The sequence below is a fragment of the Bombus affinis genome, chromosome 5 (genome assembly GCF_024516045.1).
Source record: "Bombus affinis isolate iyBomAffi1 chromosome 5, iyBomAffi1.2, whole genome shotgun sequence".
Lineage (NCBI taxonomy): Eukaryota > Metazoa > Arthropoda > Insecta > Hymenoptera > Apidae > Bombus > Bombus affinis.
In genome coordinates, this window is record NC_066348.1 from 4532518 (window position 1) to 4546515 (window position 13998).

At 32.8% G+C, this 13998-nt stretch overlaps 1 protein-coding gene across 8 annotated transcripts in view; it reads right to left on the bottom strand.

The window, feature by feature from the left end:
• The window catches only part of LOC126916589 (rap1 GTPase-activating protein 1), a 254018-nt gene that overhangs the window by 70110 nt on the left and 169910 nt on the right, over positions 1-13998 (bottom strand). The window contains exon 1 of one of the 8 annotated variants that reach the window (XM_050722538.1): positions 12453-13462. The exons of 6 other annotated variants lie outside the window; for them this stretch is intronic. In XM_050722538.1, the coding sequence (XP_050578495.1) occupies positions 12453-12599 (147 nt within the window). In that variant the 5' untranslated portion in view covers positions 12600-13462. Of the gene's footprint in view, positions 1-10416; positions 10603-12452; positions 13463-13998 lie in introns of those variants that run through there. One more of the 8 variants, XM_050722539.1, reaches the window with a different exon arrangement.

Consider the following 13998-nt stretch of genomic DNA (forward strand, 5'->3'; position numbering starts at 1 on the left):
GATTTCTCGTTTTCTTTTCCTTTGAGATGTTTCTCTTAAAACGTTACAAATCTTTTTATTTGTTTGAACCGAAATATAACTGAAGGACAAAAACTCAAGAGTCAAATCAAGATTAATTTTTTTCATTATTTTTTGTCAAATAACCTTTCTAATTAAATTTTTTAGTTTAGTCAAATGAATAGATTTCTGCATCTTTGAAAAGATTTCCGAATGGCAAATTCAAATTAAGGAAGTGTAAAGGAGACAGGAGAATATGTAAGCATGTAGATACTTTGCTATTCCAACATCGCTGCAGTAAATTTTGCGTAACTCTATTTCCTCATTTAATGTAAATGATTACCAACGAATAAAGTTGCATCATTTACTTAAATACGACTAAAGAAGAGAACTGCATATAGATAATTTAATATAGGAATATCCACTCGTTACATTTATTCGAAAATTTTATTTTATTTAATATTTTGCATAACAAGGTACGTATGATGTCAGTGAAATAATTATAATAACTAACTAGAAAATAGATACAAGCAGAGGAAAGCATACAATTTACACCAAATATCAGCAAAAATTTTAATACTTATGGCTGATAGTGTATACATATGGAAATTGAAAGAAAATGTTTATACAAAATTTCAAAACATGAAGTTCAAATGTAATCGTTTTAATTTTAAGTATAAAAGCTTTTAAACCATTCTGTATGTTGAGTGTCGTTTTTCTAAAAGAATCTCTATGTAGACTAAAACAGTAGTGACGGAGAGAATATAAAAAAGGCTCAGCACTGCTTTTTAAAAATGCATTCGATCTACATAGTATGTATGCCCGCATTTGCAGTCACGGAAAGTATTCTCTTCTAGAGTTCCGTTTATCTTACAATACTTCCGGGAACAATATTTTTATGCATTACACATGGTTATAAATTTTGAAATTCTTTGAAGAAAACTTAAACAATACACCTGTATCATGATGGGTCTTCGTATTTTCTAGTTTAACGTTAAAATTATGTATACGGTTCCATCTCTTTCAGTAAATTATTTATTTATGAATGTAAACACATAGCTAATAAAAGCACTGTACCTATGTGTTCACAAAATGAAAGCTTTTATTTCATTTGTTGTATGATCGATTATAAAAGAATGATCGATTCTAGAAATTTCTGATTTTATCTAAATTGTCTTTATCTTCATTAAAAATATATTTATTATATTTTTATTGTGTTAAACTTATGTTCTAACTTAAAACATTTATAATTATGCAATCTTCAATTAACTTTTTATTAATCCGCTATAACACTACGCGACTTGACAGTTACACGCCTATATACCTATATTTCCGAAGTTTTATTTTATTTACTCAAGATTATGGTTTCAAAATAATTAACAGCTGGATTTCAGGAAAATTAAACTTATAATGATTTATAATCTCTTTTATAATAAACGGACAAGAAGTTATGGAAACTTCTAGATGTATATACATCAGAAAAATTCTTTAAAATATTCTTGAATAAACTTAGTTTTACTGGACAAATTCTAAATGAATTATTTGTCTCAAATGGTATAAGTGTTATATGTATATATATCTATCTCTTTTAAATCACATAGAATGACACTGAGCTCGATGTTTTCCATCGACTTCAAATCCATTTCAACTCCATTTCAAATATGGTACAAGTCCGCCGGGAGTAGGTACTGTCATACTTATTTCGTGATCGGTAAATCGATAAGTCACGTGTATCGATACAACGAAGGCCGTAATAACACAGTAATCGTTTCGAAATATTCACCGTACGAATTTATGTCAAGAAAATTGGTACACGCAGCTCATGGTGTTTTTATTAGATGAAATTATATGTAATTGTGATAAACCGTTAGTTACACGTAACTGAGATTAAAACAATTTATTTCGTATGTTTTGCACAGGATGTCTCTATTATATCGAAACCAAATTCACCCGTAAAAACAGATATTTGTAGAAAAACGCTAGCAATTTTTTTCACGATATTTCTTCTCGAACATCGTATGAAGAGCAGCGTTACGTACTATTGTAATAAACCGTTAGCTGCTTGTAATCGCTTGTAGAATATATTTTACGCTTGCAAAATATTATTCCTACTACAGGCAGTCAGTATAACGAAAAGAATTCGAGGAAACGAACTAAAAAATTTTCTGCAGCATTTACTTTTTCAACGATGCTCAACTTTTAGATGATTATTAATGTAGAAATATGAACTTCTACTGGCTCAGATATATACGTATAAGATGTTCCGTAAAAAATTTAAGCATGAAATAGTGGGCTAAAAAACATGGTAATTTACGTCGGTCTTCGTACTACTTTTCATAAAATTAACTGTAAGATATTCATATGTTTGCAGCACGAAACGTAGATCAGTAGAGAGTGTTAAAACCTAAATTGATTATGAAACTAAATAGATATACGCTTACAAATTCAAAAAGACATTAACTCAAATTCCTTTGAATTAACCTTTGCTTGGTACCACTACGCTTGATAGTGTTATATGTTCGCGGATTGGTTACAATTTTTTAATGAAGCTTTAAATAACCTATGATTATATAATACATTTCTTTGACTCATATTCAGAGAATATATCAATAAAGTTCAATTAGGAAAAACTAAAACATAAAAACTCATTTAAGCGAGCAGAAAATGATATAGAACCTTATCATTCTCAATATTTTTAAAAATTTGCACGGTTTAAAATACGAACGAGGATTTCTCAACGTTGGATTTCGTATCATTCGGGATAATAACGTCCCCCTATAACGAAACATTGAAAATTATACGATTCCCGAACGTGTAATTCTTAATTCAAAGAATACGATAATAAAACTCAATGTGGAAAAAAAGATGCATGTAAAACCGGAGTATATACGACTCCTTTTAAAGCTAGTCCTCGCTTTCATGGCTGCAACAAACGTTCTCTTCGTTGGCCACATTTCTGCCCGCCGATACAACGAGGAATTTTATCTTTTGTAACTCTAACATTCCTCACCAGTGTCTTACAATATTTTCTCTTAGTATTTATCACGTCCAAAAAGTGGAAAGAAAATACGGAAAAATATGGAAGCCAACGTTTTCCTACAGGGACTTGCAAATGGAATATTTGATATCGTACGAGAATATGAGAAGTAACAAAAACTACAGGATAACCTTATTTGCTCACTGTATCACGATTACCTTGGTACAAGGTTCCACAATTAAACTACAACTTTTTATGAGAATATAAGTAAAAAATTATACATGATACGTTTGAAACACTTTTCTAAAGGAATATTACGACATAATGAATAAATGATAGAGTTTTTACTTGTTAATCAAACAATTTTGTTTCTGTATGCATTCTGTACGATATCTGGGGCATTGATAAAGATATTTCTAAATATGAATATCTTATAAGTACAATTTTACTCTAGAAATAACCGCAACAAATGTATTGCTATAACAGGGTTTTCTTGTTTTCTTATCTTAATACTAGCTTAAAAAAGTAAGAACTATTCAGAAATTATTTATATTTTGCAACTCCAATTCTTTTCATTTAGATAAGAAATATAAGTCTCGGCAAAACGTACTTTTCTCCCTCTTAAATGAAAGAATAATATTCAAACAATACATAATATCCTAATTTCCAAATATTTATAACAAAATTTTATAATATATTACATTCTTATGAAGTATATATTCTTAGCTAAATACTCGAACTTCAATAGAGAATTTAATGAGTTATACGAATTAAACTATACATATAAACATTAAATTAATTAATCCCGTTATTTCAGTCAACTTAACGAATTCAAAGAAAATGATTAATAATGAGGGGAAAATATAAAAGATCACTTTCAATACTATAATCTTCAAATTAACATGAATGTAAATATGACAATTTATCCACAGCTTCTATGAGTAAGTATTATCGCTTAATTTAGTACCATACATACATTTACATATATCATTTACACCAGCTATCAAAAATATGTATATATACCCTTATTTTACAATGAAACAATTTTTTATCAAGTTCTATACATTTCATCTTCGTGGTATCAAGTTATTTTAGTTATATGAAAGTACTGCAAAACAATACGAAATTTGATAATATCTATACCTAATTAATTAGTAGTACTTGTTATAATACACTGGTGTGCAAATACTTTTTGGAAACATTGCTTTTTCCTTCTGTTACAATGAATAAATCAATAAATTTGTATTAAATTCCGATATTGTTTCCTTTTATATATTAATCGTATATTAATTTCACAGAACTAAATATAAAAAATTAGTTTAAATACTACTCAATTTTTCGAATGTTCTTGAAGTATTAATAAAGTATAATAAGAAATATTAGTATTTCATACAAATATTTGATGATATTTCATTACCACAAATATAAAAAATCTTTTAATTTTAATTTCATGTGTATTGTGTGGCTAGTAACAGCGTACTCTCACTTCTTCTGAGTGTTTGTTTTACTTATAAATTTTTATTTATATTTATTTGGAATATAAACGTGCGTCATAATAGGTATAAAATGTAAAATCACATCAAAGGAAGAAGACAAAGCAAATGCGATACAGAAAACATAACACAAATAATATTCAAACATATCATATAAACGTTAATTAAATAATATGATATGTATGACTTGTAATTAGTTGTTTGTATTTCTAGAAAATAATAGCTTTCCCGGCATGTATGCGTATTATTAAACAACGTATTTCTTTTATATCAACTATAAACGATGATGTTTTCGTAAAGCCCGAAACAATTACAACCACCAAGCAACCACTTCCATAATAAAACCAGTCGTTTTGCAATATAAATTACGACAATTTTTTAATAGGCTGTTGAGAAACGGCAAAGTATGAATAACAGTTTCACAGGCGACGTCCGGGCCTTAATCTTTTACCACGCGCATGCAAATGAAGAAATTTCAACGGGCGAATCCAGTCGTAGCTATTTATGAGTCACAACTGTTTTTTCGCGAGGCATTGAAGGCTACTCCGGGGTTACGAGAGATGAAAGCAACCCGCGGTTTTCAAAAGGAAATTTGAAAGTGAATGGAACGTCGATACAAAATGCAGCTACGTGGGGCGTCGAGAGTGCACGCGAGAAAATGGAGGATTTCATAGAAAATCGAATGAGCCGAGGTTCGAGTGGAGCGTGTTTTACCTGCAAATTGTATCCATCGCTTTCGCAACGGAATAAACTATTGGATTAACAGTTTAATCATTCGAGAACACGTTTGTTTATCTTTCGAAAGATTTAAGTGGATGTGAATGTCATTAACACTGCCACGCGAGTTGAAACGAGGCAACTGGGGGGATATAAAAATAGAAATTTCTTTATGTAGGAGATTAGTCGCAAAGTGCTAACGAGCGACATAACAGAAGATCGTTCTTACTAGTTAACTAAAAAGGAAACCAGAAAATGCTGGCAGCACTTAAGACGTATGTATTCGCATACGAAATGCGACCAGACAAAGGTAGACGCGATTTAAATCACTAACGCGTACAGGCTGCGAGGGAAGATTGTTAGCTAAATTACAGCCAGTCTATTACGTAAATTATTATCGATCTCAATGTCATACTAATGCGAAGTGGGTAGAACCAATGAATCATATCGAGGGAATCGACTATTTCGAAGGCATGACGAGTTCTTTGTCACGAACCTTCCAGCGTTGAAAGCTTGCTCATTTATTATGCAAAATTCAAGAATTTATCTTAGGTCATGTTCTAGTTTCCCTAAGAAAGAAACCTGCATACTTCATCGATCACGTGCCAGAAAGTGCTTAAATAATTCATGAATTAAAAAGTCTTAGCGTTATGAATAACAATTCTCTTCTATACTTATTAATCGTTCAATTAAAATAAAACATGGTTAAAGTGCGAGAGAAGATTTGATAAAATGGACAAATTTCACGGTACTCGAACTTCACATTAATATGTACATTATTCTCAATGATATTAGGATAAAGATATATCAAGCTTAAACCGTCGATAAAGTGATTATCAATGTGTTACCTGCAACACTTAGTAAACGTCCTCTATCAGTAAGTGACGTCATCGTCGAACGAAACGACGTGCCAAGATCTTACATTCGAATCGTATTCAGTTATTAAGCGCTGAACGAGAGATCCTTGCCAATGAAACTAGTCTCAATTTCATTCTTGTCAGGACAGAAATACAATCTGCTGATGAACATGTGCTGTTCTACTGTCAGACGTGTTATGCCGCCAGGTTTGTGTTTAATATAATACGTTAAATCAGGAAAATTAAATCACTCATTAAGAAAAGTAAAATTTTAAATGTTCGGGCAATAAAATGTTTCATGAAAAATTGATTTTAATTATATTCGATACATGTGTAATTTATCGAGAATTGTTTCTTCACAAACAATTTCTCAATAATTCTTGCGTTACGGCAACGTCGTTTTCAGTTTGCATAAATTGCAAACACAATCGAATGCAACAAAACAGTGTATTAAGAGAATCGAGAAATGGAATGTGAATAACAGGAAGCGACTAAATGAATTTTAGTTGTTTTAGATAAACCCCACTGGTTTTTGTGGCGAACCATTTTGCATCGAAATACATATGTATATTCGATGTTATTTGTCGAAATTATTGATTCTCTTTTGGTTTTTCGTGAAGTCCCAAAATTTGTAGCAAAAAATATTATTTTAGATAAACATTTTTCTCTCAATATTAGATAAGTATTTAAAGGAATTTATTAAAAGAAATTTTTAATTTTATAGGCAAAAAAATAAAATAAGGTTTTGATTAAGATGGAAAATTTTTTTATTTATCCCAAAACATAAATAAAGTCATATAACCAGTTGCTATTACAAAGTTTATAATAGCATTATGTATTATATAAAGAAATCATGACAATTTCTTGTTGCGAAGAAAAGGAAATAAAAAGAAAACGAGAAATGTTATATGTTGTATATTTACTTGTTCATTTTCAAAATTAGGAGGTAATAAAGAATGATGTATCCTGACGTACCCTGATGTTTGCCGATAAATTACGAAAAGCAATTAGATTATCTATTCAAACAATGTTATCGCCCGATAAAGAATACATCTAAAAAGTCTTAACATGTCATATAAAATGTTCCAATTTCTTTTGGAATAACTTATATTTATTAACGGGTGTTTTAAAAAACAATAATAATGAAAATAAATGTTTTTTTTTATAACACAAAAGCCTGCAACAATAAGTCATTTAAAACAGATGAAGTATATCAACATTGCGAAGAAAATATGTTTCAATCTTTCGGTATTAGTACACACGTGTATGGGTATGTATATATAGAATCGGAATCCTTGAAGATGTAAATTCTTTTTTAATATTCAATATTATTTTCAGTATATTAACAGGAAATTATTTAAATCTCCAATATAAATACTAAATTCCGTTTAATAGTCAAATCAAATATTTCTTTTTTGAAAGGTAGTATAATTTCGAAAAGAAAACCTAAATATTGTATAATATAATCTTTACTTTGCAATGTGTTTCCATTCTGCGCTACAAATATATCTTTGGTTCTTCTCGTGGCAGAGATTTATCTCTCGAAATGTATGCGTACAATCAACATTTTACTTTCTGCTATGTAAATTTGTCAAAAAGTTATTAGTATAACGAATTCATAACACTTGCTCCGAAACATTTTACTTTAAATCAAATTACATTGGCATGTTACACAATTTCGAATTTACACAATACTAAATTGCGTTACTCGCATGCATTTAAACAAGCAGAGCCAAACAAATACTCCTAGTTACAAGATGGTAGGAACAAATGCAGAGAGCTAGGCATATTTTACAATCGGAATTTGCCAATTACCCGAGCAAACCTAAGCAATTCAGCAATGCGTACATGGTTTAAAGGATAGATGGCAGGTAGAAGAATTCCTGTACTCGACCCTATGCATAATAGGACTATCGGTGAGATCAAACACAACGAAACAACCAGCACGTACCGTGAACGTCATTAATAAGTCTCGGTTTCGTGATCTTTAAACAAACTTTAATTCGCTTTAGACGACGACAAGTGTAATTCTTGCCAATCAGGGCCAGTTCGTCTTCGGCAAGAATTAAAGTGCCTGTCGTCGAGAGCACGTGCTGGCAAGTCGTTAAAAGCGAGCCTTTAACTCGTCGGCCAGTCGTGCCGAGGCTCGTCGAGTAATTACGCGAACGTATAGGTTTTCACGTGTAGGCGCACAAAGCGTAGAAACTCATATACACGCGTATTAAGGCTGATTCAGACAGTTGTTTAGTTAAGTAACAGGTAAAGCCGAATTTACACTGTTCACTTTAATTCTATTCACTAAACGAGGATGAAAGCGACGTTTTTCGATGAATCAACAGCGTAAATTCGGCTTAATTTACTATTTGACTAAACTAATGGTTGTGTCTGAACCAGTCTTTACTGTCGAGACGTATCTTGAACGGCATCTAACTGTCTAAAATTATTCGCAACAGAAGCAGTAGCATGATACTACAAGCTGTGAACAGTTTATGAGTAAAATATAAGTGGTTATAGAATTATTATAATGTCCATATATAAAATTATTGTAATTTTCAATTGATAACATTTAGTCATCAATGATTACAGTAGTTTGGATTAGGTTACTGAATATTTTTCAAATATTATGTATTCAATTAATTAATTATTTATTTAATGAATATATTTTAAATATTTATTATATATATCTTTATCTTCATCTTTATCAAATAAGGTACAAAATATAAATTGAAATTAGAAATAAGTGAATTGAGATATAATATATGTATATATCTAATATATAATATTCGTTGGATATTGATGAGTGGTTATTGTTAAACAAATTAAGTTTTGAAATTTAACCTTTCAAATGAAATTCCATTCTTGAGTTTCTTTCCTTTAGATTTTTACTTGAAAATTTGATTGTACAGCGAAGTAAAGATATTGGTAAGTATTCTAGAATTTCTTAAGGATTTAAAAAATGTAGAACAGTAAATGATTGGACTTGAACAGAAACGACTCAGTTTATCTGCGAAGCGTGAAAAATAAATTTGCTCTACAGAGAGTCAAAGGAGTGTATAAACAAAAATTCTTGCCCGTATCAGCTATATACACAATAATATAGATATAGCGTCAGATGAAAAAGAGAACATCCTAACAGAAGAAATATACTGACAGAGGAAAGTCTTGAAACGAAGAAGTATATATTTCTGATAGAAACTAACGCAGCAATGTTCATTTTATAACCAACCACCAATCACAGATCGAATATAAATTGCAAATTGACAAGAAAAATGGTCAAACGTGCTAATAAGGTGTTGCATCGTATGTTACACACGTTCTAATAACGATCTCGCGAACTCTTGAGCGAATATGTAGTCGCTGGCAACTTTATAAGCTGTTCACGAAAGTGACAAACAAACTTCATTGCTGGCAAACAAACTTCAGAATCTGTTTGCGAGCTGATTGCGAACTTCAATATGAACTACAGATGCTGTTAACAATTATCAATACATTATCGATAACTTCTACATACATATTAAGATATCGATAATATCGTTAATTATATCGACTAAAGTAAAATGTAACATATAGATAATATATTTATTACTCCCTTATCCCTTTTTGTCTTATTCGAATTGATTCTTACTATACCGTAACAGTTGCCTTATTCTCGTTAAAACGAATTTGTCCTATTTTTAAGAAATAATTTGTTAATTGAAATAGCTATATCTATTAACAGTATACATATTTATTTAAAAAACAATCATAAGTAAACTACGAATATTTATGTACATTCAGATTTTTGTGAATATACCACCAATTAAACAAATGCAATCCAGGTAGAAAATTATTTTATGTATTAAATATTATTATAAGTACTCTACTTTGGATACTTTTGCATATGATATGCATTCTATGCATTTATATATCTTCAAACTTCCCACAAATGGATAAAAATCCGCAAACTAAAAATAAGCTTGGGAAATTTTTAACTTCTTTCGTATTTCATTATATCATTCGATCATATACATTTGGATAATCATATCATATAGATCATATAGATCATATCGTCTTGACAATACAAGTTTTCAAACAAGGGACACGCCTCGTTTCAAATTACTACGCATGCACGTAGTCAGTTATCGATATCGTTAGGATATTATCAATATATCGAGTTATCTTAATACGTCGAGATAACTTTTCGATATTATCGATATTTATCGATAAGGTTATAACAGCATCTCTAACGTGAACGCAACATCTCGCACACATAACCAATCAGTCGGCCGGTCATGGGAAAATGGGACTTTTTAAAGCGTCTCGTAGCGTAGAACGATGGAGTAACGGGTTGTTAGAGGAAAATTACCGCGAAGCTGATCTTTGTGGTTACAGTTACCGGGCTCGTTTCTCGCTGCTGCTCCTTTTCTTTCCTTTCCATCTCCCTCCACCTTGGAACCTTTCTTTTGTCTGGACGCCGCTGTTACAGCGCTGCAGCTAAAGTTTTCTGCTACTTTTCCTTCCGACAGGTTCAAAGCTCGTCAAGCTTGCGCGCAAAAAGCGTAACAACGGTGTTATATACGTTTTCTCTGTGGCGCGGCGTGGACGTGCCACGGCATTGCTCAACGTATGAAAACGAAATACGCGGAAGCGTACTTGGCATGCGCGACCAAAAGGAATTAAGATCGCGAACGGATCATCCGGGAATGTGCGAACCGCATCGAGCTGTTACGCGTACCTACCGCTTCGGCCATCATTGCGTTTACCGGTTCGATCGACGATTCTCTATATCACAAAACAATGACAACCAGTTGGTATAATTACTGCTTGGTAGATTCAAGTATATACATCGCAAATAGATTCGAACATCGGTCGACTAGATTCGAATCCTCTATGAAAGTTTTAGGAAGTAGCTTTCACAAGTGTATTATCAAGTACGCTCGAATCTAAACGCAACAGATCCAAGACTCTACGAATACTTTGCCAAATAAAAAATGCATTCCCAAATAGAATTGGACGCTGTTCGAATTTACATAATATTTCACAAATTTATCGTTCTTAAACAGACACAAGTGCAGACGTTCAAATAAATTTTTAGGTATCTCGTTTATTGTCTATAGATCTGTGGAATTTCATAAATGATTATGCCTTTCTAATTGTTGCAATTCGATTGCTACTTGCAAGAGATTCGATTCTTTCGAATATCGAAATAGATAGTTACAAGTAGATTTTCGAAAGTTGCGAGTGTCGCGAAACTAACCATTAAACTAACGAACCATTATATCTTACAAGTAATATTCGTACCCTATGAGGCGAAACTTGGATATTGGATTTGATTCGGATTTATAAGTTACATATTGAACTTGATCCTATCACTAGTAATTACTTCAAAGCATCCGTGGAAGCACGTCCGTCGTGGAATTTCCTCGTTATTTGTGAAACGCGACGAGTTATTTCGGTTAGATCGTTTAGATTTCGTGGATAGGTTTATACTCAACTGCTACGCTTGTACCTCTGCCAAACGGCCGAAAGTTTGGGTGAGTTTAATTTTGTCAGATGCTTATTTCGTGTCTTTGTTAGAATTCTCGAAATTCCAATTCTATATTGTTTACGAAAACTAACCGGGTAAACAATATGTTATCCAATGGTTAAAGAAAATATGTCGTAATTGTAATTGTATTGCATTTGCAACTATAATTTACTTTGTAATTTATAACGTATGATGTACTGCAAAATCATCTCTTTATGGAGGTTTAAATCATTATAATAAAAGAAAGAATAATTGCTAAATCAATGTAAATTATTGTGAAAATTGTAAATAGGAATTATTCGGTAATTTGTTAAATAGAAAATTATAAAATGTTTAACAATTATATTTTATCTGGCTTTTAAATCGATTGTACGCATACATCCAATTCGATAATAACCTAAAATGAGAGATTTACTATTTAACTTCCTATCTTCTTTTTCTAACATCTTAATGTAAGTAGCTTGTTGAACAAAAGCTAAATTAAAATAGATAATCAAATAGAAAGGTACTAGAAAGTGCCATTTCACAATGATAGATCTTACAAAAGATCTTCTCATGGAACATATGTTCCATTCATAAAACGAAAGGATGCCAGTAAGCCGTATAATATTTTCCTTTCATAGATCGACATCTGTCGACGATAAAAACTCGGCCCCATCAGATCAGATCAAACTGATAACCAATCCCTTGATTTTAAGGAAAATCCATCTTATTTTTAAACCTCCGGGGTAACGGGATAATGGGAAGAGAAAAATAGAAAAAGTACAGAAGTTCGTAAATTAGTTCCAGTCCGTTCGATCGGATCTAAGCTCGACACTTAGAAAAAATTCTCGCGAAATAACAAAACGATTAATGAAATAGTCGGGTGACCGCAGTGAATTTCCGCGAGCGCGGGAAAAACTCACCTGTGATATAAGTTTCGGCAGTGTGTGTGTATGCGCGTGCGCATGATTATTGTGTCCTGTCGAAGACCGTTCGCTGTTGGGCCGTTGTTGCTGCTGTTGGCCGGCATCCGATCTAAGATCGTGCCTCCATCTCAATACACCCATCATAACCGCCTGTATCCTCTATTACGTTTCAAGACTCTACCAAACGCGTATCGTATCAACGTCCGCACTAGGGGAACCAGTTCGATCTCGACGCTCCGACCTAACCTAACGCGAGTGTCCTGTTGCACCCTTTACGAGGCTATGCTGATCCTCGAAACGCCAGACACCTTGACGTCGACGTACTGTAGTAGAAATATGACTCTATAGAGGTTGACGTACGCTGCACCAAAATTCGAATGGAACATACGTGATACGTTTCGTACACTCGTTTTTTTCTTTAATTGAGAAACACACGGAAAGATTTTCCGAAATATGCGTAGGTAAATTCTTCTGTCACGTATTCACCGATAAAAATCAGGATTTCAACAACACCAGACTACACTCTATCTTTTAGTAACTTCCGATTAAGCCGTAGGTAACTCAGCACTGCGTACCTGCTGACATTATTTTCGTTTATATCGCATATACGCTCACCAGAAAACTAAGAACCCACTCGATCCTTCACTACGAATTTGATCGTGTGATTGTTCGTTTGGTCACTGAAGTTCACTGTCATTTTCATACTTCGATCTCGTAATCGTACGATGGATCAAACGCGCAGGATATCACTTAACGGTGCGTGTCACTTTTTCCTGGCTATTCTAGCTTTGTTCGTCGCCCACGTTTCGATCAACTAAGCGAGGTCAGAGTAGAAAGTGTTTACACCGTGGGCGCGTTCGGCAGACAGGATCGTGTACACACATATATACATACATACGTACGTACGAACGAAGAACACGTAAACGTGCCAGAGCGAACGCGTATTAACTCAGTTCGGTAGCGTAGAAGTGCAGGAGCGCGACTGGCACTGGCATCGAGACCGTACGGTTCGAGGCTTGCCTCGTCTGCCGTCTCTACTTCCCCACCGCCACCTCCTCTCGCTCCTCTATTCCCCGCGGTGCTCGTAGCTTGAACGTCCTGCTGTTCTTAAAACTCCCACCATCCTACTATCGTACCGTGAACAAACGTTGCCATGGTCGCCATCAAACGCGTAAACTCGGTTTCACGCAAACTTCCATCATTTTCTTTTCTCGAGATTAACGATCGATCGATTCAATCGAAGCATTTTCAAATTGTCTTTCTTAGTTAACGCCATGTCACTTTTACAACAGCTGCGAAAACCATATACGTTATTTAATAAATATTTCTTTCGGTCTAATGTCTTAACGTAACCATCGAACGATTTTCTTTCGAAGTATTCATCTTAGTTTGTAGACTATTGTCAAATTTAAGATTTTACAAATTTATTTAATTGCTTTTTGTTTATTAGAACGTAGATCAACGTAAAATATAAAATGGCTACAGAAAGTATTGGTATATGTGTGAATATAAGGGTACGCCCTTATATTCCAATGAAGTATTT